A 27131-nucleotide genomic window follows, 5' to 3' on the forward strand; every position below is an offset into this window, starting at 1 on the left:
TAGTCAAATGCCCGTGTTCAATCCCTAGTACCAAACCAAACCAAACCAAACCAAACAAAAAAACAATTTAGAATAACTGTTTATATAGCTAAAGGTCTAAACTTTCCAAATTTTTCTTGCTAGATTTTTCTTCTATATTCTGGAGTAATTCCAATATATCCTAGACATCATCATCTTGTGCGTATATACATAACCATTACCAACATGGAAAACATGATCATTAAAGTATTTCCCCGTTAAAATATATTTGTCCATTTTTCCTTGCCACATAGTAACCTACTGGGAAAGACAGCATGTCATCCAGTGTTTTGTGAATTCTGTCCTACTTCCTATAGCTGTAAGATCAATACAGGAAATACATGTGCTTAATAGGCCAGAAGCTACCCAAACCTGATTCTTTCAAAGAGTAATTTTAGCATATATAGAGTGCCACAGAATGTTAATGATATTAATTTATTATTTTTCTATAAATAGGATTAAAAATTTATAAGAATAAAACTGCACAGAAATAGTCTAAGGTAATTATTCATTAAAACTCCATATGTATGTGCCTGCCTATATCCCAGATACTTTGGAGTCAGAGGTAGAAGGATTGCAAGTTCAAGGACTACATGAGCAACTTAGACCCTGTCTCAAAAAACAAAAAGGGCTAGGGGAGTAGCTTGGTAGAGCAGCCTTGATTTCAATTCCTGGTTCAAACAAAAACCTATACTAAAACAAAAACAAAAATCTCAGAACAAAACAAAAATTCCATGTATTTAAAAAATTACAACAAAAAACTATGTGTACTTAGAAATAAAGTATTTTAGTTTTTACTTGAAATACTTTCCAAATATACAAATACTAAATAGAAAAGGTTACTAACCTGGTTTTTTGTAGGTAACATAAATATATAGTCCAAGGACTATCACATATGTTAGCAATGCAGCCCACCAGTTAATGACAAACATCACTATACAACAAAGAATTGCTCCAAGAAGTGATATCCACATGTTGTAGTATTTGAATGCAGGACGCCATCCTAATGATAAATAGATAATTTATTATCTATTTATTAAATGACTTATTTGTCATTTGAATTCCTCATCTACTTATATAATGGCACATATGTATGTCTACACAAAATGACTGTAGCTGCTGCACTGAGAGCACTTTAAAGTGCCAGGAATTCAGGAGATATCTAATGAGAAATAGTATCTGTAGTATTTTATATATTCATTTTATTAGAAAGAAACTAATAGTATACCAAGCAAAGTAACATTGCTAATAATTTAATAATTCAATATTTAGAACTAATACTACAAATGGGCCAAGCTCTATGTTAACACATTTTTATTAAGGAGACTTAGATCCTCAGAAGGAACAACATTTTTGTTCTATCAGTTCTACCCATGATTTCATGTCACAGTTTATAAAAGTTCCATATACTTTTTCAGTTAATAAGGCCACCTTATGTTAGAATTCCACCAGACTCGAAAACATCTAGAGGGATGAGGATGAAGCTCAGTGGTAGAGTGCATGCTTGACATGTGTGAGGACTTAGGTTCAATCCCCAGTATTAAGAAAACCATTTTTTTTTTTTTGTAAAAGGTTAACTACATCATAACAATGTTCTTAGAACTGAAACAGAATCAACTAAACAGTACAAAAAGACTTGAAAAAATAGATAATTCACAATATATTTTAAATGCTTTGAAAATAATAAATAGAATATTATCAAGGGCTGGGGTTGTAGCTCAGTGGTAGAGTACTTATCTAGCATGTGTGAGGCACTGGGTTCAGTCCTCAGCACCATATAAAAATAAATAAATAAAGTAAAGGTATTGTGTCCAAATACAACCCCCCAAAATTTTTTTTAAAAAGGAATATTACGGGGCTGGGGATGTGGCTCAAGTGGTAGCGCGCTCGCCTGGCATGCGTGCGGCCCAGGTTCGATTCTCAGCACCACATACAAAGATGTTGTGCCCGCCGATAACTAAAAAATAAATATTAAAATTTTCCCTCTCTCTTTAAAAAAAAAAAAAGGAATATTACCAGTAAACTTCATGATAAAGAGATCTTTGAAACCTTAACTTGATTTAACTATAAATCACAACTGATTATTAATAAGCCAATTCCACACATGCCAACTTTATAACTATGTTTAACTTTTGATTTCTCTGAAATCAAAGACATTAATATATTTATAAAACATTTTTCAAAAACATAATTATCACCTGGAGATTTGGCAAGTGATGCATGGAATACTGAAAAATTGATCAATGCATATGATGCAAGGAAGAAGTTAGAGATAATTGGAGCAATAACATTCAATTCAGCTGTAAAAGAAACAGAATAACAGACATTTTTAAATTCTTTAATATCATGAAATATTTCAACATTTAGATAATAGCATAATGAACACCTCTATAGTCACTATCTAGATTTAATAGTATTTTTGCCATAAATGTAAAATAGACTTTACTTTCAGGAATTATATGTACACAGTTGAAACCCTCTTTATATCTCACTATTCCAAACTTGGCATATTCCTTCCAATCATATACATATGATAAAACCAATTCCACACATGCCAACTTTAAAACTATTTTTAAGTTTTGATTTCTCTGAAATCAAAGACAAATATATTTATAAACATTTTTCAAAAACGTAATTATCACTTGGAGATTTTGCAAGTAATGTGTGGAATAATAAAAAATTGATCAATACATGGAATACTGAAAAATTGATCAATATATATATTATCAGACATATATAATTTAGTTTTACTTTGCATATATACTCTTGCATTATAAAGTACTATTTGGGGTATTTTAAAAGAATTTTACATAAATAATAAACTGTATCTATCATTCTTCAATCTGATCTTTTAGGAACCACATCCCCAGTCATATATTTTATTGCTTCTGTGAAAATCTAGGAGCTCCTTGTAGCCCCAGTGAGGACTTTTTAGAGAAGGTAATAAATTCAGGAGTAATCTACTGAACAATAATATCTGTAGTACTTTATACATTATTTCATTTGATTAGAAAGAAATTAATAGAATGTACCAAGCAAAGTGATACTTTATTAATAATTTAATAATTCACTGTTAAGAGCTAATTCTACATACAAATGGGCCAAGCTCTATATTAACACATCATTTATATAACTAACCAATTAAAATGAATCCAAGTGCAATTAAAAATGTTAAGATGTAACCACGAAGAGGTTCATTATTTTTTCCATAACCTTTAGCAAACATCTGGAAAGCTGGGTAGATGTTGTCCTTACAAAGAGCCTGATTAAAAAGAAGCAAACATTAAAATATATCAAAATTAGATAACAATTTGCTTACAGTTTCAATAGGTTAATCAGGAAAGGAACCCAAGTTTCTAATCCCAATCCTCTTTCTCTATTTTCTCATGATGCTTTACCTACAAATTTTGAAAGTGATTAAGACATTTCAAATATTGGAATGGTAACTAGTTTAGACTACCTCTTAAGTTTTCTGTTTTACCCCCATTCCCATGTTGAAATTCTTCTATTTATGAATAAATAATCAGACAAGCAGGTGTAAAAATAAAAATATAATAAAACAGAAGTTTTCCAACTTGATAAGGATGGCATAGGTGTAACAACTTTAAGAAAACCAAGACTAAATTCTAAACAGATAAAAATCCTCATAAAATTTAACCACTTTTCTTAAAATATCATTGAACTCTGTTTTAAGAAATAGATTCTATATCTTTACTGTACTTACTGGTTATATTATAATATTAAGAACAAGGCTGTAAAATCAACAGTTAATTTTCATACATTCATAATAAAAAGTATTTATTTCCTATTCCATGTTGAATGTCCATCAAAGGAAAATAATATTCATCATATTTATCATTATAACCTTAGCAGTTAACTATCTGTGGCACATATTAAGCATTCAAATATTTGTAAAATAAATAATTTACATTGGTGTTGTCAACTCTATTATGTTTTTTTCCCCAATATGTTTGTAGTCTCGGGGATTGTATGTGGTAGGCAAGTGCAAGTGCTCTACCATTGAGCCACTCCCCAAAGCCCTTTCCTTATACCACTGATTTATGGTTTAGATTACACTCCTAATTCTTGGTAAAGATTGTGAAAATTTATGCTAGGTTTGTCAAAAAGCAAACCCATCATCATTTCTAAAAGAACAATTCAAAGACTACTATACCTTGATAGTGAATAAATGCACAAAATGTATAAACATGTGCATCTTATACATAAAATGTATACCATAATATGTGCACATGTATGTATCATATACTTCAGGTTGACAGATGCAAATAATTTAAAAATATTAACAATCCCAAACTAAAAATTTTATCTTAGCTCCCTCTTCAATAAAGCTTGCAATATGAAAATACTTACCTGAAATATTTTGGGAGCACTTACAAGAGATGCTAATGCTGAAGAAAGAGTGGCGGAAAAGATACCTGCAGAAATTAATGGTGCAAATCCTGACACCATGCTCATTACCTTAAATAAAAATGACCAGAAAAAAAAGAAAAATAAGTCTTAAAAATAATATGAAAAAGAATATGTAGTCACAATTTTATTACTCTAATAAATGAGACAATTCTGGGTATAATTTGATGATAGTAAACAATAACATTGTGCAATAATAATTTGCATTACAAATTTCTGAATTGGATTTACCACTAATCCTAAAATGTTTTCCTAAATTTTGTAAAATTTCAAATACATATAATGACACAAAGAAGTTTATAATGAATCACCAATTATCCAGCACCAGGTTACAATCAATGTTCAATACAAAGTCAGTCTTTGAATTATTTTACAAAAAAATCCCAGATATTTAGTGCATACATGTTTCAGTGTTCATCTCTAACAAGTAAAGATTTTTGAAAACTGCAATGACAATATCACTGTCCTGGATTAAAAAATTAATCTCTTAACAATACCATATCTGGTCAGCATTCACATTTCCTCGATCATCCCTTTTTTCTTGACCTTTTAAAAGTTTATTCAAATCAGGATCCAAAAGGATTACATTTATTTGATTGATGTATCTCAGGTCTTTTTCAATCTACAGGTTCACACTCCATTTTCATTTTATTTATTTGTTTTTATGCCATATCTCCTCTAGAAAGCCTACACCCTGGAGTTTGCTACCTACATTTCCATTAAGTTTAACCTGTGTTTGTCATCTCTATATTTTCAGTAAACTGGTTGTTAGATGTAGACAGTTATGCTGAGGTATAAGAACTTCCATCAGAAAGATAATTTCTTTTTGTGATGTTAAGATAGTATTGTGGTTATTATTTAAAAAAAAATAAGTCCTTAAGAGTTAAACATGGAAATATTCCAGCTGAACAGATATGATATAAAGTCTTCAGTTTGCTCCCAAATAAACTGACTGGGATGTGGATTTAAAAATAAACAAAAACTAGGCATGCATTAATAACTTTTGGAGCTGGGCAATGTGTACATTAGGTTCATTATATTGCTTTCTCTGTGTTCAAATATTTCCTAGTGAATACCTTTTTAAATTTCTTAAACAATGACAAAAAGGGTTAATCCTTTAGATCATGGGAAGACAACCAGATAAATCCAAAATGAGGAATACAATGCAAAGCATCTTTGCCAGACTGTTCAAAATGTAATGTCATAAAGGTTAAGACAGGCTAAGAACTACCATAGACTAAGTAACATAACCAAATGTTGGAAAAAAATAAATGATATTACTGGGACAAGTGAAATAAGAGTATATCATCAATGTTAAATTTCTTAAGTGGGAAAAAAGCACTGTGCTTGCACAGAATGCCTTAATTTCAAGATTATTATGTTGTGATATCTATAATTTATTCTCATAATTGAGAAGAAAAAATACAGACACATAAAACATTTAGCAAAATATAAACAACTAGTAAATATAACTGAAAGACTGCTGTTTAAGTATTCAAGGTAGATTCAAGCATTGTTAGCCTGATCCATTCATTATAAAAATTTCCCAGCAGTGAATGGTGATCATCACTTAGATACATTACTTCATTAGTGGAGATCTACCTTTTGTTTACATGGACTGAGAATATGATAACTGAGGCCAAGGACATTAAGGAAAGCAGGTAATCAAGTTAAAGTTGTTTATGACTACCATAAACTTGACTATAATACTTTAAGAGATGTAAATTTGGCTATGAGCAGTTTCTGGTCATGAGGCATAACCCTGATTTCAGGTGTATATGAACCATCTTGTTTTACTTAAAATGTATTTCCCTGTATCTTCTAATAGACTTAAATATGAAGAATTCTTAACATTTCAAGACACAGTTAGTACTGACTTCTCTGAGAAGCCTGGTGAGGAAAAAATCTTGAAAAGATGATTTTCTGTTTTGTCCTCTAATAACAATTTAGCAGTTTCATATATGCCATCTATTTTGCATAAGTACTATTTATCATAATAATTATTAAAGCTAGATTAGATAGCATTGTCAACTCTACCTTTAGGAGAGCCCTAACTTCAACTATATATACAAGATTCCACACATCTGTAATGATCTCAGTGCTAAATTAAGTGCGAATAGAGGACATAAATAATGGAAAAAAAGAACAGAGAATATGACACATACAATGCAGCTGGACTAAAGCAAAACTGATACTACCAATATATCATAATAACCTTCCAGCTTTCAATGTGAAAGAAATTACATTTTCCCAGCTTTAAATTGAGGTAAATAATGTTCTGTGCTTAGTTACCATCTAGAAATAGTATACTATACAGCCAGCTAGGTTTCTGGTTTTCCAGTTAAATATTTACCCAATCCCCTCTGCATTGCCCAAAATTTAATGTTGAAATATGAGTAGCAAGTATAATGATGTTGAAAGTAAATAATGTTATTATCAGTGTTGCCCACAATATATAATAGAATCAAAATGAAAAACAAGATTTTTTTTTGTCTCTAATAGGAGAAAAAAAGACAAAAAGCATTTAATGTGGAATGTAAAAAGAAAATGAATGACATAAATTGGTTGTGTGTATTGACGCACGGCAAGTCAACTGAGGTACTGAACAAAGGAACAGAGTGCGGTAAGCCCTTGTGCATGCACATGTATACACACTCATACCATAACTGGAATTGACTAAACAAAAGGAAGTGGGACTTAGAAGATAAAGGGCTTTAACTGACAGAACAAAGAAGCTTACATACTGTTACTAGGCAATGGTAAGTAAAAGTTTTAGAGGATGTTAAAAAATGAAAATAGAATAAGAAACATAAGACTACATATAAAATTAATAATTGAAGACAAACATTCCAATTTACTCCCTAGAGTACAAAAAGGCAATTACATGTAAAACAGTACTATAAAGTGTGGCCTGTATATATACTATGATGGAGACTCCAATTAACATACTCCTTTGTTATATTCTTCCACCACCTTCATTCTCTAAAAGACAAGTGATCTATATTTTCACAGGATTTTTCCCCCACCATGTATCATTTTGCAAGGTACTTTAAAAAAAAAAAAGATTATGGGGCTGGGTTTATGGTTCAGTGGTAGAACACTCGAGTAGCATGCCTGAGGTACTGGGTTCAATCCTCAGTACATAAAAATAAGATAAAGATATTGTGTTCTTATACAACTAAAAAAATATATATTTTTTAAAAATTACTTAAATTAAAAAGCTTGGGCTGGGGATGTAGTTTAGTGGCAGAGCACTTGCCTAGCATGGGCAGGTCCCTGAGTTCAATCTCCACCACAACAAAAATAAAATAACATATTAAAAAAATTAAAAAGCTTTACTTACACCAAACTCCTCATTTCTTGAATGAGTCCATACTAGATTTGATAAAGACAACACACTTTTTTATTTTAAGGCAACAATGCACAAATCTGACTGGCATTCTCACTGGGCAAAGACTAGCATCTATGCCTTTCATACACAAGATCAATGTCAGAACTGGCTTGAATCATTAGTTGGACATGAATACTTTCTTTCATTCCTACAATTTTGCCTAGTCTTATGACTAGAAAACACAAACTATTACATAATTGGGTCCAATATTTATAACTACTGAAAGAGCAGTTAATTGCTTGAAACCATACAGTAAAATTTGCATATTCTACATAATACAGAGTTCTACATATATTCAGATTCTCAATTATTCTATTATTATATTTACATAATACTGGAAAAAAACTAGTGGACTGGATGGTACTGTTGGAAGGATAGACACAAAATTCAGTGGAACAGAATATGGAGAATCCAGAAACAGACTGCCCAAATATGACTATATGTGAGATGCTTCAGATGCTTGTTTTCTTATAAACTACATATAGACACACACTATAAATTATACTCTATAATAAAAGTGTTATCCTCAAGGTCTTTTTCCTCACGAAGAGCCTAGATTTTTCACCTTTTCATATTTTTCTCTATGCCCAGTTAGTAATTTGGAGTATATAAGGTAACAACGTCCCTACCTTGTAATTTATAGCTATATTATGAATAGTCAGATTTAACAGCAGTCTGTCTGCATAATATAACTTCAATACTTACCTGAAAGTTGTTCATTAGTCCATAGGAACAAGAATTGATTTCACAAGATGAAAAGTCAAAGTTTAATTTGCACGCTGCAGAAGTACAGTTTGTCAGTTCTGTTACAATGGTGTCATTAATGTTTCCAGTGGCATCCCGAACAACACAGGAACCTGAAGTACCAGCGACAAGAGAATAAAATAGCTAAAATCTATATGATTTTGGAATTACATCTACTCATAAAGAAATCAAAGTACTGACAAGATATATAGTATACACTGAATTTACAGTTAAGATAGCTTTACTTTGAACAAATTTGGAAAGTATCATGGTCTTCAGTGTACAAGTAATGAAACTGAACCTTTTAAAAATAGTATTTACACACAAATACTTAAAAATTGTATAAATGGAGTTGTGAAAATGGTACATTAGTAAAATTATCTCATGGCCTATTTGGTTAAGATGTCTTTAAGTAAATATAAATAGACCAAATAGAAAAAAAATGTTTTCCTAAATTCCAAATATTTCACTTTTGAAGCACGATCAAAGGTGAGACCAATAATATCAATCTTCTGTGAGAGAAAAAATTTTGAATATTATTGAATGAAAATTTTATTTAAACCTTTGTCTCAAATATGACTGCCCTGAGCTGGGTGTAGTGGCACACACCTATAATCCCAGTGGCACAGGAAACTGAGGCAGGAGGATGCAAGTTCAAAGCCAGCCTCAGCCATGTAGTGAGACCCTAAGCAACTTAATGAGACCCTAACTCAAAATAAAATATAAAAAGGGCTGGGGATGTAGCTCAGTGGGTAAGTACTCCTTGGTTCAATCAATCCCTGGTACAAGAAAACAACAACAACAAATCAAATATGATTAACCTTACAATAAGAAAATATATGTCATCTGAAGTTTGCTTTAAAACAACACATGAGACAGAGTGATAAAACAAGATTAACCATGTCCTAATAAGTTTTGCTAACTTTCTTGAAGTTGGTTGGTTGTTATACTGGACTTATCAGAGAATGCTGTCTACTTTTTTGTAAAATTGAGAACTTCCATAATAAAATATTTTAAAAGTTACCTTGAAACACTTATTTGAATAACACATAATACATAGTTAATGGTAATCATCATTCCTTAGACTAGTATTTATACTTTCTGAAGCATTTTATCAAGTATCATCATACATGAGATAAAAATTATAGGCATTTAGTAAGGACTAAACAGAAAACTAAGTTTGAGATGGAGAATATTTTAATGACTAAAAAGACTACATACTTCTTTATCCTTCAATTTCTTCTTCTACCTTTTGAACAAATTTGCAAACATGTTTCCCTAATGGTCCCTCTGAAACCACCAGGGGATGGGGAGAGTACAGAGCCCTGTGATATGTGTCAGCCCTATGGCAGCTATGTTTTCATGTGCTTCATGTACCAAAATTCTAAATCTGCAATTTTGGGGGTGAAAAAGGTTCTATTGCCTTAAACCAGTTATATAGTCAGTGATACAGAAGCTGTCTTTACTGGTCCAGCTACTGAACATCAGGGAAAAGGAACTACCCTTGTTCCAAGGGCTAATATACACAGTATGAAATAAATACAAGTGCTAGCAGTTTTAGGGGGTCAGATAAAAATAGAAAATATTCATCTGTAACAAATAAAATTATTTAAAAAGTTGAAACATAATCAATTAAATCATTCTTTAAAGCTAAATTTTATTAAGCTAGCTTACATATAATGTATAAGCATGCTGGGAACTTAAAGGAAAACACAAAGCTTGCTAAACCTCTGTGTGTGTGTGTATATATATACATATGTCTTTCTCTCTATATATGAATATATGAATTCATTTTTTTTTCAAAATTAATGAGATTTATTTATGGATTATTAATGATAAATGAAATCTAAAAATCCTTAAATGCCAATTCAGCTTATCATGATAATGACTATTAGCATTTCTAACTTTTGTTTAGAGAAATTTCAAAGTTACACTGATGTAAATAACAAAGTTTACAAATATACTTCTGTTATTATGTCACAATAAATCAGTAATATGTGGCAAAGCTGAAATATGATGAAACCTTCATATCATAAAATCAGTGAGTTTTGGAGTTTGTGTTGTTTTTATTCCCCATGATGCTGGGGATCGAACCCAAGATCTTATCCAAGCGAAGCATGTACTATACCACTGAGCCACACCAAGCCTGAGTATAAATGACACCACTAGTTTTCTTAGAACTGCTTTAAAATTATAATAGGCAACTATGTCTTTTTATGGAAATACTTTTGAACTAGAAGTTAGAAAATATATGAGAATATTTATACTGTGTATTATGAAACTTAAGACACATAAAAATTGGAAGGCTATTTACCTACAGACACTGCAATTCCTATGTAAACCACCGTAGTAATTAAAATGGCTAAGAGTGTTCCTTTGGGAATGGCTGACTGAGGATCCTGGAAGACAATAATAATTTTTTAAAAAATCTATCTTTTAAAATACATATACCACTTTTTAAAACCATATGACATTATATTTTAAAGTACTTACTGCAAGGTCACCTGAGATGTTTGCTCCAGCTAGAATACCAGTTGCAGCAGGAAAGAAGATGGCAAATACAGAAAAGAAAGTCTCTTCATCTCGGAAATCTGGTCCAAAGTTTTCATTAAATATTTCAGCTATAGAGAACATTTATTTGGAAAATAAATGATAGCAGATTAGTCCATAATAATTTTATGGTCAAAAGTAATTGGAGCATATGATCCCCAACTTTTCTTCAAGAAATTGGCAAATTTATGTATATTTCCTAATTCAAGTATTAGTATTCCTTTGTTCTTGTATGAGGGCATGTATAGTCAAAATGGTGATCTGACTTGGGTCATGTCCTACATTTTTGTATCCCTTACCAATAATTTAAGAGCCTCTGACTTGTTGTCACTAGTCAAAATATAAAATCAAAATGTGAACAACCCCTCCTTCTTAGAGGTCAAAGAAACACAGAACTAGGTAAGGAAACAAACTTCATACTAATCTGGAATCAGTCCCACTGCCCCTTACTTCTAACTTATGTTACCATCTGTGTGGGTTTGGGTCCATAGCTTTATCTGTTTTATAGTGGTGACCCATGCCAGATAATTTTAGCTAAGGTACCGTAAGTAAAGATTCTTTTCATTTCAATAATAATGATAGTTTCAGCTAGTCCTACTTTTTCTATTCTGAAAGGCATACACTGACACTAAAATAACCATTTACTTGTCGTTTTCATTATTTGAGTATCATGTGCCAGATCCTCTATTTAACACCTCAAAATGTTTATAGATATAATATGAATAAGCTATATGCAGTGTGTGCATTCATGAAACTTTATAAAGTCTTGAAGAGGAGGGACTACAAAATAAGAAACAGGTCATTATAGATGGCAATAAATATACTGATGGAAACGGGGGTGCTATGATAAAGAATAAAACAGAGAACCTAATTCAGCTTAAATACAGAAGTCTAAAGGACATAACCAAGAAGATAATATTTAAACTGACAGTTTACTGAAGAATCAGCAGCAATGTGATCAATCATCAGGGAGAAGAGTATAGCTGAAATGAGAATCAACAAGTATAAACCCTAAGGGTTTTAGATATTCTGAGGAACTACAAGGTAAAGTTCTTATAGTAAAGGGAAAGATGAAATGAGATTGAAAACATCAGTAGGGATCAGATTATGCAAAATTTTATAAAAGTTTAAATTTTACCTTAAATAAAATGGAAAATCAGGGTAAGGCTAGAAGCACCCAAATGGCATAAGGTAGATTATGTTGTATAGATGCTGTGTGTCAACAATGGACTGAAGGGGTCAACTTCTGAAGCACAGAGACCAATTAGGAGGTTGCTTCAGTGGTTCAATCTACAGGTAGAATACTGCCTAATTAGAGGAATCAGAAATTAAGGGAGGCAGGTAGAAAACAGGAAGCACTGAGTTGTTAAGTTTCTTTCACTTGCTGACATAGGAAAGTGTGAGAAGGAATAAGTAGAAAATATACTGAAAAAATATTTCAACATTTACATGTGTGAATTTTACAGGAGAGAATCAGGTATAAGTTATTTTGAGTCATGAAAATGAGTATCAGAAAAGGAAAGAGAGTGGTTGGAAGGCAAGGACCATACCCTGTCCAACTCTGCATTTAAAGGATAGGAAGAACTGGGTTCAGTGGTGCTCGCCTGTAATCCCAGTGACTAGGGAGGCTAAAACCGGAAGATTGCAAATTTGAGACCAGCCTCAGTAGGCAACTTAGTGAGACCCCATCTCAAAATAAAATATAAAAAGGGCTGCTGGGGATGTGGCTCAATGGGTAACAGTCCCTGGGTTCACTCCCTGGTATAAACAAACAAAAGGACAGGAAGAAGAGGGGTAGTAATAGGAGGAGTAATAGATACACTGCCCAATGAGTTTTTGACACAAAATACAACAAGAAAATGTTTTAAAAACAACTAAGAGAAATGCTGCTGAGGCAAAGAATAAAAAAATTGCACACTGAATTTAGCACATGTGATTGTCATTTTGACAGAAGCCAAAGTTAAAATGAAATTGATTCGATTTTATAGGGACTAGGCTAAGCACAGTCTCAAAATACCGCTATACAAACCATTTATGTTACAAAAATTTTTAAAAAAGATGACTTCACAACACAAAAACCTCCCAGATATCAACTTGACAGAGTAATCAAATACCACCAAAAATGGGAAAAACTGAAAACATGCACCCCTCCTGATGTGATGCACTGAGGAGAATGCATCATTCATCAGATGCTCTATGAATGAATAAATAACCTGAATCCACTGAAATAAGCCAGACAAACCCAAATGAAATACAAATGTCCTGCTCTTGAAAATGTCAACACTACAAAAGACAAAGGCAGGCTAAGGAGACTGAACAGTATGTGAAGAACCATTGGAGCGGGGTGGAGAAAGTAAAAGGCACGGCAGCTGAATGCAACACAGAAACACATGATCCTGGAGGAAAAATAAAATTCTATAAAGATCTTTAAAGACATTTGGGAAAAATCTGTATTAGCCCATATATGTCAAATATTATTAGTACTGTGCCAAAGTTAAATTTCCTGAATCACTCTTTTCCTTACTAGATATAAGGAGAAGTATTTAGAGGTAAGAAGCTATGATTACTGCAACTTCTCTCAAAAGAAGGCAATCATAATAATAATTTGATATATAATACACATAGTAAATTTGTTACTACATATTATATATATATAAGATAAATGTGGGAAAAAAAGATAAAAATAAAAGGTTCATCACTGAATCCAGGTAAAAAGTATAAAGAATTTATTTTACTATTTTTGCAAGTTTTCTACAGGCTTGTCTTTTTAAAAAAAAAAAATAACAAGGAATAAGTGGGAGGTGAAGATCTGAGAAATTTATATATGAATGGTAACTAGAAAGTGAAGTCGTAACAAGGGGAATGAAAGACAACATTTTCAAAGATGAGAATTATTAGAGCAAGCTTATTATGCAGAGGCAGACATTTTGATTAAGGGAAATAAGTATGTTATGAAGAGAAGTGCCTTGGATAAAGTAAAAGAAACAGGATCCAGAGAAGGAGGAGGCCCTATTCCTTGGCAAAAGGAGGACAGAAAGGAAAAGGGCAAGAGGATAACATGAATATCTCCACATCACCATTAGGAGGTCATGTGAACTCAAGAGTTCATTAGCATAAATTGTACACTGCCAAAATTATCATAGTATAATGAAGAGGAAAGCCAAAGCAGTATCAACTACCAAAAGGAAAACTCATGTGCCAAAGCATTTAGATTTATTAACCTTGAACTAATGTAAGCCCAGATGTGCTACTTGAACACAATATACACTGTTAATATGCCATATAACTATATAACACCTTTATAAGATGTCAGAGATCTGAAGAAAAGGAAAAAAAATATGGCTTAGAAGGTATCTACAGATATTTTAAAATCAACTGGAGTCAAAAGAAAATGTATTTATTGGGGATATTTTTAGAAGTAACCATACACTGTAATTTTTTTTTCCAGTTTTCGGTGGACACAACATCTTTATTTTATTTTTATGTGGTGCTGAGGATCGAACCCAGCGCCCCGCACATGCCAGGCAAGCACGCTACCGCTTGAGCCACATCCCCAGCCCACACTGTAATTTTTAATACTTTTTTTTAGAAGAAAAAATGGCAAACAATTGTTCCCCCAAAATACATAATATTAAAAAATGAAGTGAAAAAAAAAACTCATTACTAGGAAAAAAATCTAATATATTTATAAGAGCACAAAATAAAGAAAAGAAGGCAATCAAAGAAGGCTACTAACTTATTTCTCGCTTGCCTCTTCTCCAACTTAGGAAACAAATTTAAAGCCCAGTTTGAATCAGTCATATACACTAGCAATCAGAATAGAAATCACAAATAGTCACAAATATTGGGTGTCCCTGGTTGAGGTAAAAGCCTTAAAACAATGTGTATCAGAAAACAGCTCAGCTAACTGAGTCAGTGTTAGGTACAAGCCACACCAGTGCTATGTTCCAGTCAGTAACAAGATTAAGGAGCTTACAATAGAACATAAACCAATGAGATCTCTAGGCTCCAATTAGTTCAGCTGATTTTATTTATTTATTTATTTTTGGTTCCAGTAAGGCTTTCTGAAGGAAGAAGTGCATTGATCTACATTCTGTATCTTTTTACAGATCTGGGGAAAACAACTCAGGGAAACTAAACAAGATTTTTGCTTCTAGGGCTTAAAAATGTGGGTTTTAGCTGACTAGAGATAAGCCTCTCAGCAACTAATCTTTCCTACTATCTTAAAGACAGGTCCAGAGTTGCTTAATTAGGTCAATAGAGGATGGAGAGGACACTGATATAATGTTAGGAAATAATGAAGTCCTAGACAAGTAAATGTCACCAGCAGTTAAAAATAAAAGATTATAAAATATAAAAACTAAGAAAAATTCTCACATAATTAATATAAATTGCAGAGTAACTTAAGTGGCACTTACACCAAGAAACTAAGATATTTTAGTTGCTCTCACAATCTCACCTTTAAACTGCTGTGTTTATAAATAGAGTCATGTGCCAAATAATGAGATTTTGGTCAACAATGGAACACATATAGGACAGCGGTTCCATAAGATTATATTGCCTATTAACACTGTATACACCTTAATTTGTATTATATTTTGATATCTGCACAAAAATGAATTCAATGAATTCAATTCACAACAACTAATTGAATACATGCAGTTCATCCACCGAATTGCATGTCAATGAATGTTTCTCACAAAGTGTTTCCATAGTTAAGGGATACATAAGTATACATCTAAAATAATAAAAAATGGGGTGGTGATATGGCTCAGTGGTAGAACACCTGGGTTTGATCCCCAGCACCACATAAAAGGTCATGTTAGTTACAAACTGCCCCAAGAAGTAGAGATCAAAAGCACCTTTTCTCAGTATCACTGATTTTTGTAAATTCTATCACCTTTTGTTGCTAACGCTGAAAAATAAAAGATGAAAATGAAGGTGACTTTTATTGCAAGTGTACAGACTATATAAAGGTGACAAAAACTGAAATAAGAATGAGTGTGGATCACCAGAACTAACTCGTTACATTACAAAATACCTAAAATGTATTAAATTAGTTAGCAGTATAATGCTATAATATACATTCTTTAAAAGGTATTTATTCGGGCTGGGAATGTAACTCAGTGGTATAGTACTTGCCTCGCATGCATGAGGCCCTGGGTTCGATCCTCAGTACTACATAAAAAATATAAATAAATTTTAAAAAGATATTTAATCTTCTTTACTTACATTTATAACCAAAGAAACCTTTGGGCTTCTTGCTCTCCAATGAGATAAATGTTCCTATGACGAAGTCAGCAATGGCAAGAAGTAGAATCACCAAAAGAACAATCTGAGCCTGTAGTTTTAAACATTAAAAATAAAATCAAGTGTACTGTGTCAATACTTTTATTTAGTTTCACTAGAATGTAACTTTTGTTCTATTTTGTCTGCTTCCCCAAAGAGTGCCAAGCACAAAGCAGGTACTAGATAAGCTTTGGTTAAACAAACAAAGAACTGTTTTAGAATATTCAATATAATGGGGGTTAGCGGGTAGCAAAAGTAGGATCATGACATATATATCAAACCCTAAAGCACTAAAAATTATATATACTGTAAGATTTTCACCCTATGTAATTCGGTTTCCTTCAGCTTTCAGTGACATTCTTGACATTAAGAACAAATTTAACACATATGCAAGTTTTATACCAGATCCAAACATATGTTAAATATGTGACTTCTATATGAAAAGAAGAAAGAGTAGACAAGTAGAGAATATGGAGGAGGAGAACTCAAGAGGCAATGAGATGGAAAGGAAAGAATTTTTCTCCAATTTTAACTCCCAATAAAAGTGAACAAATACTTATGAAAAAGTATGTTATCAGCTGGGCATGGTGGTGCACACCTATAATCCCAGGGGCTTGGGAGGCTGAGGCAGGAGGAACTCAAGTTTACAGCTAGCCTCTGCACCTTAGCAAGGTCCTAAGCAACTTAGCGAGACTCTATCTCAAAATAAAATATAAAAAGGGTTAGGATGGCTGAGCGATGTGATGTACACCTATAATCACAGTGACTCAAGGAGGCTGAGGTAGGAGGAAAGTGAGTTCTAAACCAGCCTCAGCATTGGAGAGGGGCTTAGCAACTCGGTGAGACCCTGTCTTTAAATAAAATATAAAATAGGGATAGGCATGTGGCTCAGTGGTGATTGCCCAGAGCTCAATCCCCAGTACCAAAAGAAAAAAAGGGGGTGGGGGCTAGGGATGTGGCTCAGTGATGAAGTGCGAATAGGTTCAATTCCCTGTACTAAAAAAAAAAAAATTACATCAGTGAGAAAAAAAAACTACTTCTAATGCTAATCACATCCCTTCAACAAAGTAAATGTGTTAAAAGAACAAATAAATGAGGGGTTGGGAGTATAGCTCAGTGACAGAGCATCTGGTTAGCATGAACAAGGCCCTAGATTTGATTTCTAGCACTAAGAATATAAATAATTAAATAGACAAGATTTAATTTTATTCTAATATGACTTTAAAAGCTTCGAAAAAGATTCTTTCTTTTTTCTAATTTTCAGTTCAGTAAATATTATCACTTATAGAACAAATATGTGAGTTTTACAGAACCTACAAAAGTAAACATGAAAAAACTTGGACCTTCTGAGTTTCTGAACAGTATTTTTGTAGATATTCACTATTCAGGAAACTAGAATGGTGCTGTATCCTACTGTAATGCTCTAAGATCCAATAATATTTCTGCATGCTTTGCTGATCAGTGTGTGAATTCAGCAATTTTTTCAAGAAACACTAGCACTAATTGATTTCTGAAGATTTCAATATCTAGGGGTAAGAATTGCTTCTCTAACTTCAGGTGGACACTTTCAGTCATTGCCCCAGGTTTATTGTTAAACTGAATCTCTTTGAATAAATTATAAAACCATTTATTAAACTATGACTACCTAATATTGACCTGAATATTTCCATGTAAATACTGAAATATAGGGGAGGAAGTGAGAAGTTCAAAACTTAGGACAAAATAAAATAAAATATAAAAAGGGCTGAGGATGTAGCTCAGTGGTTGAGTGCATCACGCTTTGCATCTATGAAGCACTGAATTCAATTTCCACCACCACAAACAAAAACAAACTTGTTGAAAGTATTGTGTTTAACTGAATCCTAGACCGGTTTTCTTCAAATATGCCCCACCTACATATAGGAAATTAACAAACAAAAACCAAAAAAAGACAACCTCTAAAAGTTTGCATATTAAACATATATAGATACTCCTAACATGACTTACTTTTGCTTCCCACTCCATTCCAGCTACTGAGATTCCTAAAAGAATCACTACTGTAATGGCTCCAATAATTCGGATATCATTGATTTCATCTATCATAAGTATAGAATGTTCCTAGAAAAGAGAATTATAAATATAGTGAGCAACAATGCCTTACATGTAGATGTTGAATAAATGCTTATTAAATGAACTGATGGGAAATCTAAGGAATGAATTATTATTGAGATGTCATTCAAGCATCTGATGATCTAACATCAAATGTATGATTAAATTAATACTTGAATATCTGATATAGATTCAATAATCAAAAAACAAAAAAAAATGACTTTAGTCTGCTAATTAGATTTTTTTAAATGACAGAGCAGAGATATATTTCATATTAACCTGGCTAGAGAACTCATGTTTTTGATGGTCTTTTATGATGTGTGAGGAAGAGATGAACAATCTCCATCATGCAGTTGTCAAAACCACATATTATTTCCATTCTACAAACAAAAATTACTTGAATTTAAGATTCATATTATAAAAGTTCCCCGGTAGATTAAAACTAAAAGCTATGATACCTCAATCAATCTAAGTAAGTAGCTATGTATGAATTACCACTGCTCAAATAAATTTATAAAAGGCTCAAAAACCTAAAATATCTATTTATTTTGATAACTTAGAATGACTGCATTATGATTGAAAAATTATAAAAGATTACAATTTTCCTATGCAGTTGCTTCTTTAAAAAAAAAAACCCTTCTTATTAAAGCTTTTTAAAAAAACTCCTTCATAAAAGCAACAAGGGAAAAATCTTCTTTGAATTCCAATTAGATGAGCTTAATAAAAAAATTGAGAAAAATATCCCAGGATCCAAAGTCATTTTTGCCAACCAAAGGCATAGTAAGTGTCAATAAAACAGGAACAAATTCAACTTTTTTAAAGGACCCCATTTGATTTAATAAAATTATATCTAAACTTTTAGCTATATATTATTTTTAAATTTTAGTTTTATATCATTTGACATTTCCTATAGCATTTGGATAATAACACCTGATGATTACCTGTAGAAGAAAAAAATAATGAGAGTGCAAATATATATCTATTGGATCTGTTTTTAAATTGAGATTCACAGATCATAAGTACAACAGAACACCAAAGTTATAGCTCAATATATTTTTTGGGCTGGGGATGTGGCTCAAGCGGTAGCGCGCTTGCCTGGCATGCATGCAGCCCGGGTTCGATCCTCAGCACCACATACAAACAAAGATGTTGTGTCCACTGAAAACTAAAAAATAAGTATTAAAGTTCTCCCTCCCTCCCTCTCTCCCTCCCTCTCTCCCTCCCTCTCTCTCATATTTTTTTTTATATTAAATCAAGTATTTTAAGTATTTGTTTCAATTTTGGTTGGATCTAACTTTCCACAAAACAAAAACATTTTAAAACTCTAAATATTCTGATGAGTTCACAAGCTTAATCTTAAACTGAGCAGAAAATAAGAACAAATACTAAAATAAAAATAAAAACTAAAACTAAACTAAAAGAATATGGACTTCAGTGATTATATCACTTGCTTACTTTATACATCTTCCTTTTCTTCATTTTGTTGGCCTATATAGGCAGAGGTCAAAGCAACATAGCGTCAGTCTTTTTCAGAGTTTATGCTTCCTAATTTGCCATAATCTACTATAGAAGAATACCTACAACCTAACATGAACAACTTTCAGTTAATATGAAGGAATCTTACTCATTCTCACTTCTTTAAATGGCACATATCTCCACAACTTTTCAAACAAATTCTCTTCTGAATCCAAGAGCAGTACTATTAACTGTCTTCTGAACAGTTCTTTCTGAATAGTTAGATACCAGCTCTATTTGGTTCTTCAAATTAGCACATCCAAAATTAGGCTGTTCTATATTCTCTGTCTCATAGTGAATGGCATTACCTTCCAACTAAATCCAATAGTCATAAATCTGTGTATAAACTTGAAATCCTCATTTATCTTTCTTTAATTTCCCACATTACATTAATCATGAAGTCCTCATTCAACTTTATTAAAATATCTGAATATCATCTCCATCTCTCCAACTCCACTGGTCATTATTGTAATAAAAGCCACCATCTCCACTTCCAGGATAGTTACAATAAACTTTGAAATGGTCTCCATCCCAACTTGTGATCCTTCAAATCCATTTTCCATACTATGGTCAGATATTTCTCTAGGCCCCAATTCCAATATTAAAGCCCACTTTACTACAAATAAGACCTTTCTTGAGTTGATGCTTTAAGACTTAAGTCTTGCCACTCTGTGTTTCAATCACAGTGAAATATTTAGTTTGTTTAACATAACATACTCTACACTTTCCAGGCCTTTGTTTCCTTTTCTTTCCTGTTCCCTCATGCCTGACTATACCTTTCCTATTTGCCTGCAAATGCTAACTCCCTTACTTGAAGACCCTTCCTCAACACTCCTACTACGCCGATTCCCAAAGAGGATCATGTAAACACCACCTCTCTGCCCCTAATTTGGGCTGCTAATGCCACCTACAGTATTCCACAGCTGGCATTCTAACATAATTTTCTTCTTTGTCTCTCGTACTAAATTTCTTGAAGGGCAAGTTTCTAAGTTATCACATCACAACTTTACTAACTCCTAACATGATGAGGGCACAGAGCACTCAATAAAGATGTGGCAAATGGATGACCAAAAGAAAGGTGAATTACCTTGAGTAACTCCACCACAGTTTCTGCAAATCCAACCACATACATAGCAACTGCAACAGCATTGGCAAAAGCGAATATCAGGCCAATTGCACCACCGAACTCTGGCCCTAGACTTCTTGATATTAAATAATACGCTCCTCCTAAAGAAAGAAAAAAAGAAAGTTAGGATTTAATACCAATCAAGCCTTTTAAATACATAAAGAATTCACAAAGCAGATACCTTCAGTAAGCACAGCAATTAAATTAACAAAAGGTGAGTATATTTTCAGGAACATTCAAAAAAAATTCTTCACAGTCCACTGCACTCCATTAAAAATCCCCCAAATTAGGAGAATTCTCCCACATCAAATATAAGCTCATCCTATTTTAAGTCCCACTTTCTCTTTCAAGCTTAGATTAAAATGGGCAGCCTCCTCCCCATATTCATAAATATCACGATCATTTCCCAATGATTTTCCAAGTAATATGTTAACTTTAAAATTCATAGTTGACCTGATTTCAATTGCTTAACTATTATGACAATTTGCAGGTGGTGTGAATACCAAGGCAAAAATAAAACAATTCTCATAACAAACTGCAAAGAAAAGCATATAATGGCATCCCAAAGAAGTAATTTGTACTCTAGTAAATCCTGCCTAAAAGGCAGAATAAACAAGATACTTCATGACATTATCACAAAGCAAGTATTTTTCTAACTTAAAAAATAAGTATGAAGATGTGGAAAAAAAATAAGCAATACTACTGGGCGCAGTGGCACACGTCTGTGATCCCAGTGGCCTGGGAAACTAAGGAAGCAGGATCACGAGTTTAAAGCCAGTCTAAGCAACAGCAAGGTGCTAAGCAACTCAGTGAGACTGAGACCCTATCTCTAAATAAAATACAAAATAGGGCCGGGGATGTGGCTCAGTGGTTGAGTCCCCCCAACCCAGAGTTCAATCCCCAGTACTAAATAAATAAATAAATAAATTTAAAGCAATATTTGATTTGAAGTCAATCTAATGTATTCCTGAAGTCTAGTCCTTATAAAATTCTAGTTTAAATCTGGTTTCTAGGTCATAACCAAATTATTAGTGTTAATAATATTGAAGCTACATAATATTAAAAAATGAAGTGAAAAAAAAAACTCATTACTAGGAAAAAAATCTAATATATTTATAAGAGCACAAAATAAAGAAAAGAAGGCAATCAAAGAAGGCTACTAACTTATTTCTCGCTTGCCTCTTCTCCAACTTAGGAAACAAATTTAAAGCCCAGTTTGAATCAGTCATATACACTAGCAATCAGAATAGAAATCACAAATAGTCACAAATATTGGGTGTCCCTGGTTGAGGTAAAAGCCTTAAAACAATGTGTATCAGAAAACAGCTCAGCTAACTGAGTCAGTGTTAGGTACAAGCCACACCAGTGCTANATGGCAATATGTAAATCAATGGATGTGTAACTGATGTGATTCTGCAATCTGTGTATGGGGTGAAGGTGGGAGTTCATAACCCACTTGAATCAAAGTGTGGAATATGATATGTCAAGAAATTTGTAATGTTTTGAACAACCCACAATAAAAAATTAAAAAAAAAAAAAAAGAAGAAAGGAAAGGAAGAAAGAAAACAAAAAGTAAGACGCCAGAAATGACATGTAGTAATAAAACTACACTGGGTTCTCTTATTATTCCATGTGGATTTGCAGATTTGTAGTTCTTTCTAAATCTCAAGTCAACCATAAATACTAACTAGGTTAATCAAAGGCCTAAGAATAAGTGTTAAAATGCTTTTACTAAGCCATAACAAAAGACAGCAGTTTAAAAACTAATAAAACCAGGGTTGGAGGTATAGTTCAGTGGTGGAGTGATTGCCTAGCATGTGTGAGGCTAGAGGTTCAATCTACAGTACCACCATCCCCCGCCCCCAAAAAAGGACAAAACATTTGACTGTATCACAAAAGAAGACCCAAGCAATCAATAAGCAATGTTCATCATCATTCATCAACAGGAAATGCTTTAAGACGCCATTAAACTTCCACGAGAATAGCTATAATACCTAATTAAAATAAAGAAATTAATTTTTAAAACATAACAAGTATTAGCAGCAGTAGAAAAACTGAATCTCATATATTGCTGATGAAATTTTAAAATGGTACATCCACTTTGGAAAACTGGCAATTTCTTATAAAGTAAATTATTACAACTATTTCAAGAATCAACAAGTCCACATCTTTTCTCTCAAAATGAGGAAGAATATACCACAACAAAGTCTTGTTCAAGAATGTTCATGTCAGTTTACTCAAAAGCCCCCTACTTAGAAAAAAATGAAATGTCCACCAATAAGGTACAAAAGAAAACAATTTATTGCTATTATAAGTTCTATTAAGTAGAATACCACACAGTAATAAAAATGAAGAAACTAGACACTGAACAACATGGATAAGTCTCAAAAACATTACAGAGTGAAAAGGTAGAGGCAGAAGACTTTTAGGACTTTTTAGCCTGGGACACAGGTGAGGGATAAACTGCAAAGAAATGCAAAAGAACTTTCCAGTGTGACAGAAAAATTCTATAGTTTGCCTAAAATGTATATGCTTATCAAAACTCACAGAGCTGGAAATTTAAAATGTGTGCCTTTTACTGCATGTGTATTTTACTTCAATAATGACGATTTAACAAGCTATAAAATTTTGTTGACAATTACTATTTTAAAAACTCTACCCTACTCTGCTTTTGACACATAGTACTGGAATACACATATACCCCAACATACCCTATCCAAAATGAGATAGCAAAATATATATGCTGGATTTCAAGAGAAGATTAGGAGAGACTGGCTTTCTTAGTCAAGTTCATCTACTTAATTACTTATTAAAAAAAAAAAAAGTCAAAAGAAATCTCCAGTTATTTTTAAAGCTGGGTTATGTGTTAAATGTAAAAATTTTTTAAAAGGCAATTAAATCTATATATCTTTTTGAAGAAACAAAAAACCAAAACCTCAATTCAGGACTAGCATCTAACATCTACAATGTGAAACAGATATAGTATGACTCAAGTTTCTCACTGCTATACCACTCTTGCCATACACTTCTACTGTGTCATTTCATGGAATCCCAGTACTAGAAGAGATCTCAGAGGTTGTCAGATCAAACTCCTCACTTACATACAGTAAATTGAGATTCTGAGAGAGCTGTAACTTCAAGCAATAGATGAGTAGTTAAGCTGTTAAAAGACTTGTTAAATAAATATAAGAGATTATTATTTTGGCCTAGGTTCTTGTACTGTGGCCTAACAGACTAGACTAAAATTAAAAATAGAGTCACTCATGCTAAAGTTCCATGACACCAAAACAAAGCTAAATTGTTCATCCTACTTCTAAGAAAACAGGGTAAGTGAGAGATAACAAATTTGCCAAACAGGCCAGTTTCAAATTCTTTTTGCCCAGTGGAGTATAATGGGGCATATCTAATTCCAGTGGACATGGGAGGCTGAGGCAGGAGGATCACAAGTTGAACACCAGCCTCAGTAACTTATTGAGGCCTTAAAACAACTTATAAGACCCTGTCTCAAAACAAAAAATTAAAAAAAAAAAAAAAAAAGGTCTGGGGATGTGGTTCAGTAGTAAAGCACCCCTGGGTTCAATCCCCAGTACAAAACAAAACAAAAACCTCTCTCTCTATATATATAATTTATGTATTATATATATAAAATACATATAAAGAAACCAAACCCTATACATATATGTGTGTGTGTATGCATATTTCTGCCTTAATCCTTTCACAAGGAAAGGTAACCTGTAATAACTTCATGTGAGCCAGTTATTTTTCTATTGCTGTGTCTCTCTGCCCTCTCTCTGAAATGACCAATCTGCTTTTTGATCTTTGTTTCTGCTTTTGTAAGCCCCTCTGTGTCTATAAACCTGCCTTCCTCTGCTTGGCTCATTAGAACACACTTTCTGTTTTGAAATGTTGCCTGATTCTGGAATGAAAATAAAGCCAATTAAGATCTTTAAATCATTGAATTTTGTCATTTGACAGAATTAAGTGATCTGTTACAAACTAAAATGAATGTCTTCCTATCTCTTACTATTGCTCAAAAGTTAAATAATTTAGAACTTGTTAGAAAAAATAAAGCCCTTATTACAATTGTATTCAAAACGCAGGCAAAATACTAAAAATCTTTTCCTTGGCATGATGCTATGGTATGAAAATATACATATATGGTCTTTGTCCCACTTTCATGGAACAGAACTTGTAAAACCATTGGCACTTCCTAAGTGATAGGAGTGAGGTGAGAGGCATTTTTTGTTATTCAAAGTAAGTCCCTTTCCACCATAGCTGAGTTTATGCTAACCAGGCAACTCTTTATAGCTCTCTAGATAGCTTCAAGGAGAGCTGGTTGCCAGAGAAATAAGAGGGTTGGAACTTTCAGTCCCAATCCCTAACCTCAGGAGAAGGGACAGGAGAAGAACTGAAGATTGATTAAATCATTAGTCATTGGTAATTAACTCAATCATGCCCATATAATGGAACTTCCATGAAAATCCTGAATAATGGGATTAAGATAGCTTCCAGGTTGATGACCCAGAATTGCCAGGAGGGTGGCTTCCAGAGAGGACACAAAAGCGGCTATGGAGTGGCTATGCCTTCCCCTATACTATGCTTTATTCATCTCTTCTATTTAGTTCAGAGTTGTATCCTTTATAATAAAGTGATTTTAAGTAAACTGTTTTCCTAAGTTCTATGAGCTGTTTTAACAAATCATCAAACCTTAGGAAGAGGTTGTGAAAACCACCAGTGTATAGTAGGTCAGTCAGAAGTACAGGATTCCTGCATTTGCAATTGGCATCTAAATGATGATAGTCTAGGGTGAATAACGCCACCCTGTGGGGTCTGCCTTAACTCCAGATAATTAGTATCATTATTTAATTAAATCACTCAGCACTTAACTATCTATTGGAGAGCTGGTTGTTGGTATGCAAAACTCCGACACATTTGGTCAAAACTTCTGCTATGCAGAAATAGATCTTAGTAGTACTTCCTAATACCTAATGCACAAGAGTTGGACAAAGGATTTTGCAAAGATGAATGGAATAGTTTAGTGTCTAGAAATAGATCCACAGATGTAGAATCAATTAAATTTTGACAAAAATCACAAAGGTAATTTTGGAAGAGATAATCTTTCAACAAATGATACTGAAAAAACTGAATATCCTGATTCATATTGTACACCATAAACAAAAGCTAACTAAAAATGAATGATGCAGGGGCTAGGGTTGTGGCTCAGTGGTAGAGTGCTTGCCTAGCATATGTGAAGCACTGGGTTTGATCCTCTGCACCACATAAAAATAAATAAATAAAATAAAGGTATTGTGTCATATACAACTAAAAATTAAATTTTTAAAAATGAATGATACAACTAACTTAAAGCCTAAAGCTATAATGGAACTTCCATGAAAATCCTGAATAATGGGATCCAGAAAGCTTCCAGGTTGATGGACCCAGAATTGCCAGGAGGACGGCTTCCAGAGAGGACACAAAAGAAGAAAATCTTTGTGACTGTAAGCTAGGCAAAGATTTCCTGAACATGACACGAAAAACATGATCCAAAAAAGAAAAAGTGATAAACTGGACATCATCAAAACTAAGAACTGTTCTTCAAATGATGGTATTAAGAGAATACAAAGATAAGAGATGCACTAAAAAAAGTAACTGTGAATCCTGTTTGATGAATCATCTTTTTTCTTCTTGAATTCTCAAAACTCAATAGTAAGAAGTTCAAACAAAATGAAATAAATGACCCTCCCTCAAAATGGGCTACAGATTTGAGTATACATTTACATATAAGGGAAGATGCCCAATATCTTTAGCCATTATGAAAGTGAAAATGAAAACCACCATGAGACAATAATATACACATATTAGAATGAGAAAAAAATAAAAAGACAATACTAAGTACAGCGAGGATACATTTGTGAAAAAACTGGAGCTCACTGGCACTTATAATTGGTTGTAATACAAAATGATACAAGCATTAGAAAATAG

General features: G+C 32.8%; 1 protein-coding gene across 1 annotated transcript in view; it reads right to left on the bottom strand.

The window, feature by feature from the left end:
- Slc12a2 (solute carrier family 12 member 2) overlaps positions 1 to 27131 on the bottom strand; it is a gene marked incomplete at its 5' end in the record, with an annotated part of 101428 nt that overhangs the window by 32844 nt on the left and 41453 nt on the right. Inside the window, 10 exons of the mRNA XM_015500864.2 lie at positions 866 to 1021; positions 2217 to 2318; positions 3157 to 3280; positions 4390 to 4497; positions 8543 to 8694; positions 10896 to 10980; positions 11075 to 11202; positions 16364 to 16472; positions 18407 to 18517; positions 21111 to 21250. Coding sequence (XP_015356350.1) covers positions 866 to 1021; positions 2217 to 2318; positions 3157 to 3280; positions 4390 to 4497; positions 8543 to 8694; positions 10896 to 10980; positions 11075 to 11202; positions 16364 to 16472; positions 18407 to 18517; positions 21111 to 21250 — 1215 coding nt within the window. The remainder of the gene's footprint in view (positions 1 to 865; positions 1022 to 2216; positions 2319 to 3156; positions 3281 to 4389; positions 4498 to 8542; positions 8695 to 10895; positions 10981 to 11074; positions 11203 to 16363; positions 16473 to 18406; positions 18518 to 21110; positions 21251 to 27131) is intronic.

This window comes from Marmota marmota, unplaced genomic scaffold, assembly GCF_001458135.2.
Source record: "Marmota marmota marmota unplaced genomic scaffold, marMar, whole genome shotgun sequence".
NCBI lineage: Eukaryota > Metazoa > Chordata > Mammalia > Rodentia > Sciuridae > Marmota > Marmota marmota.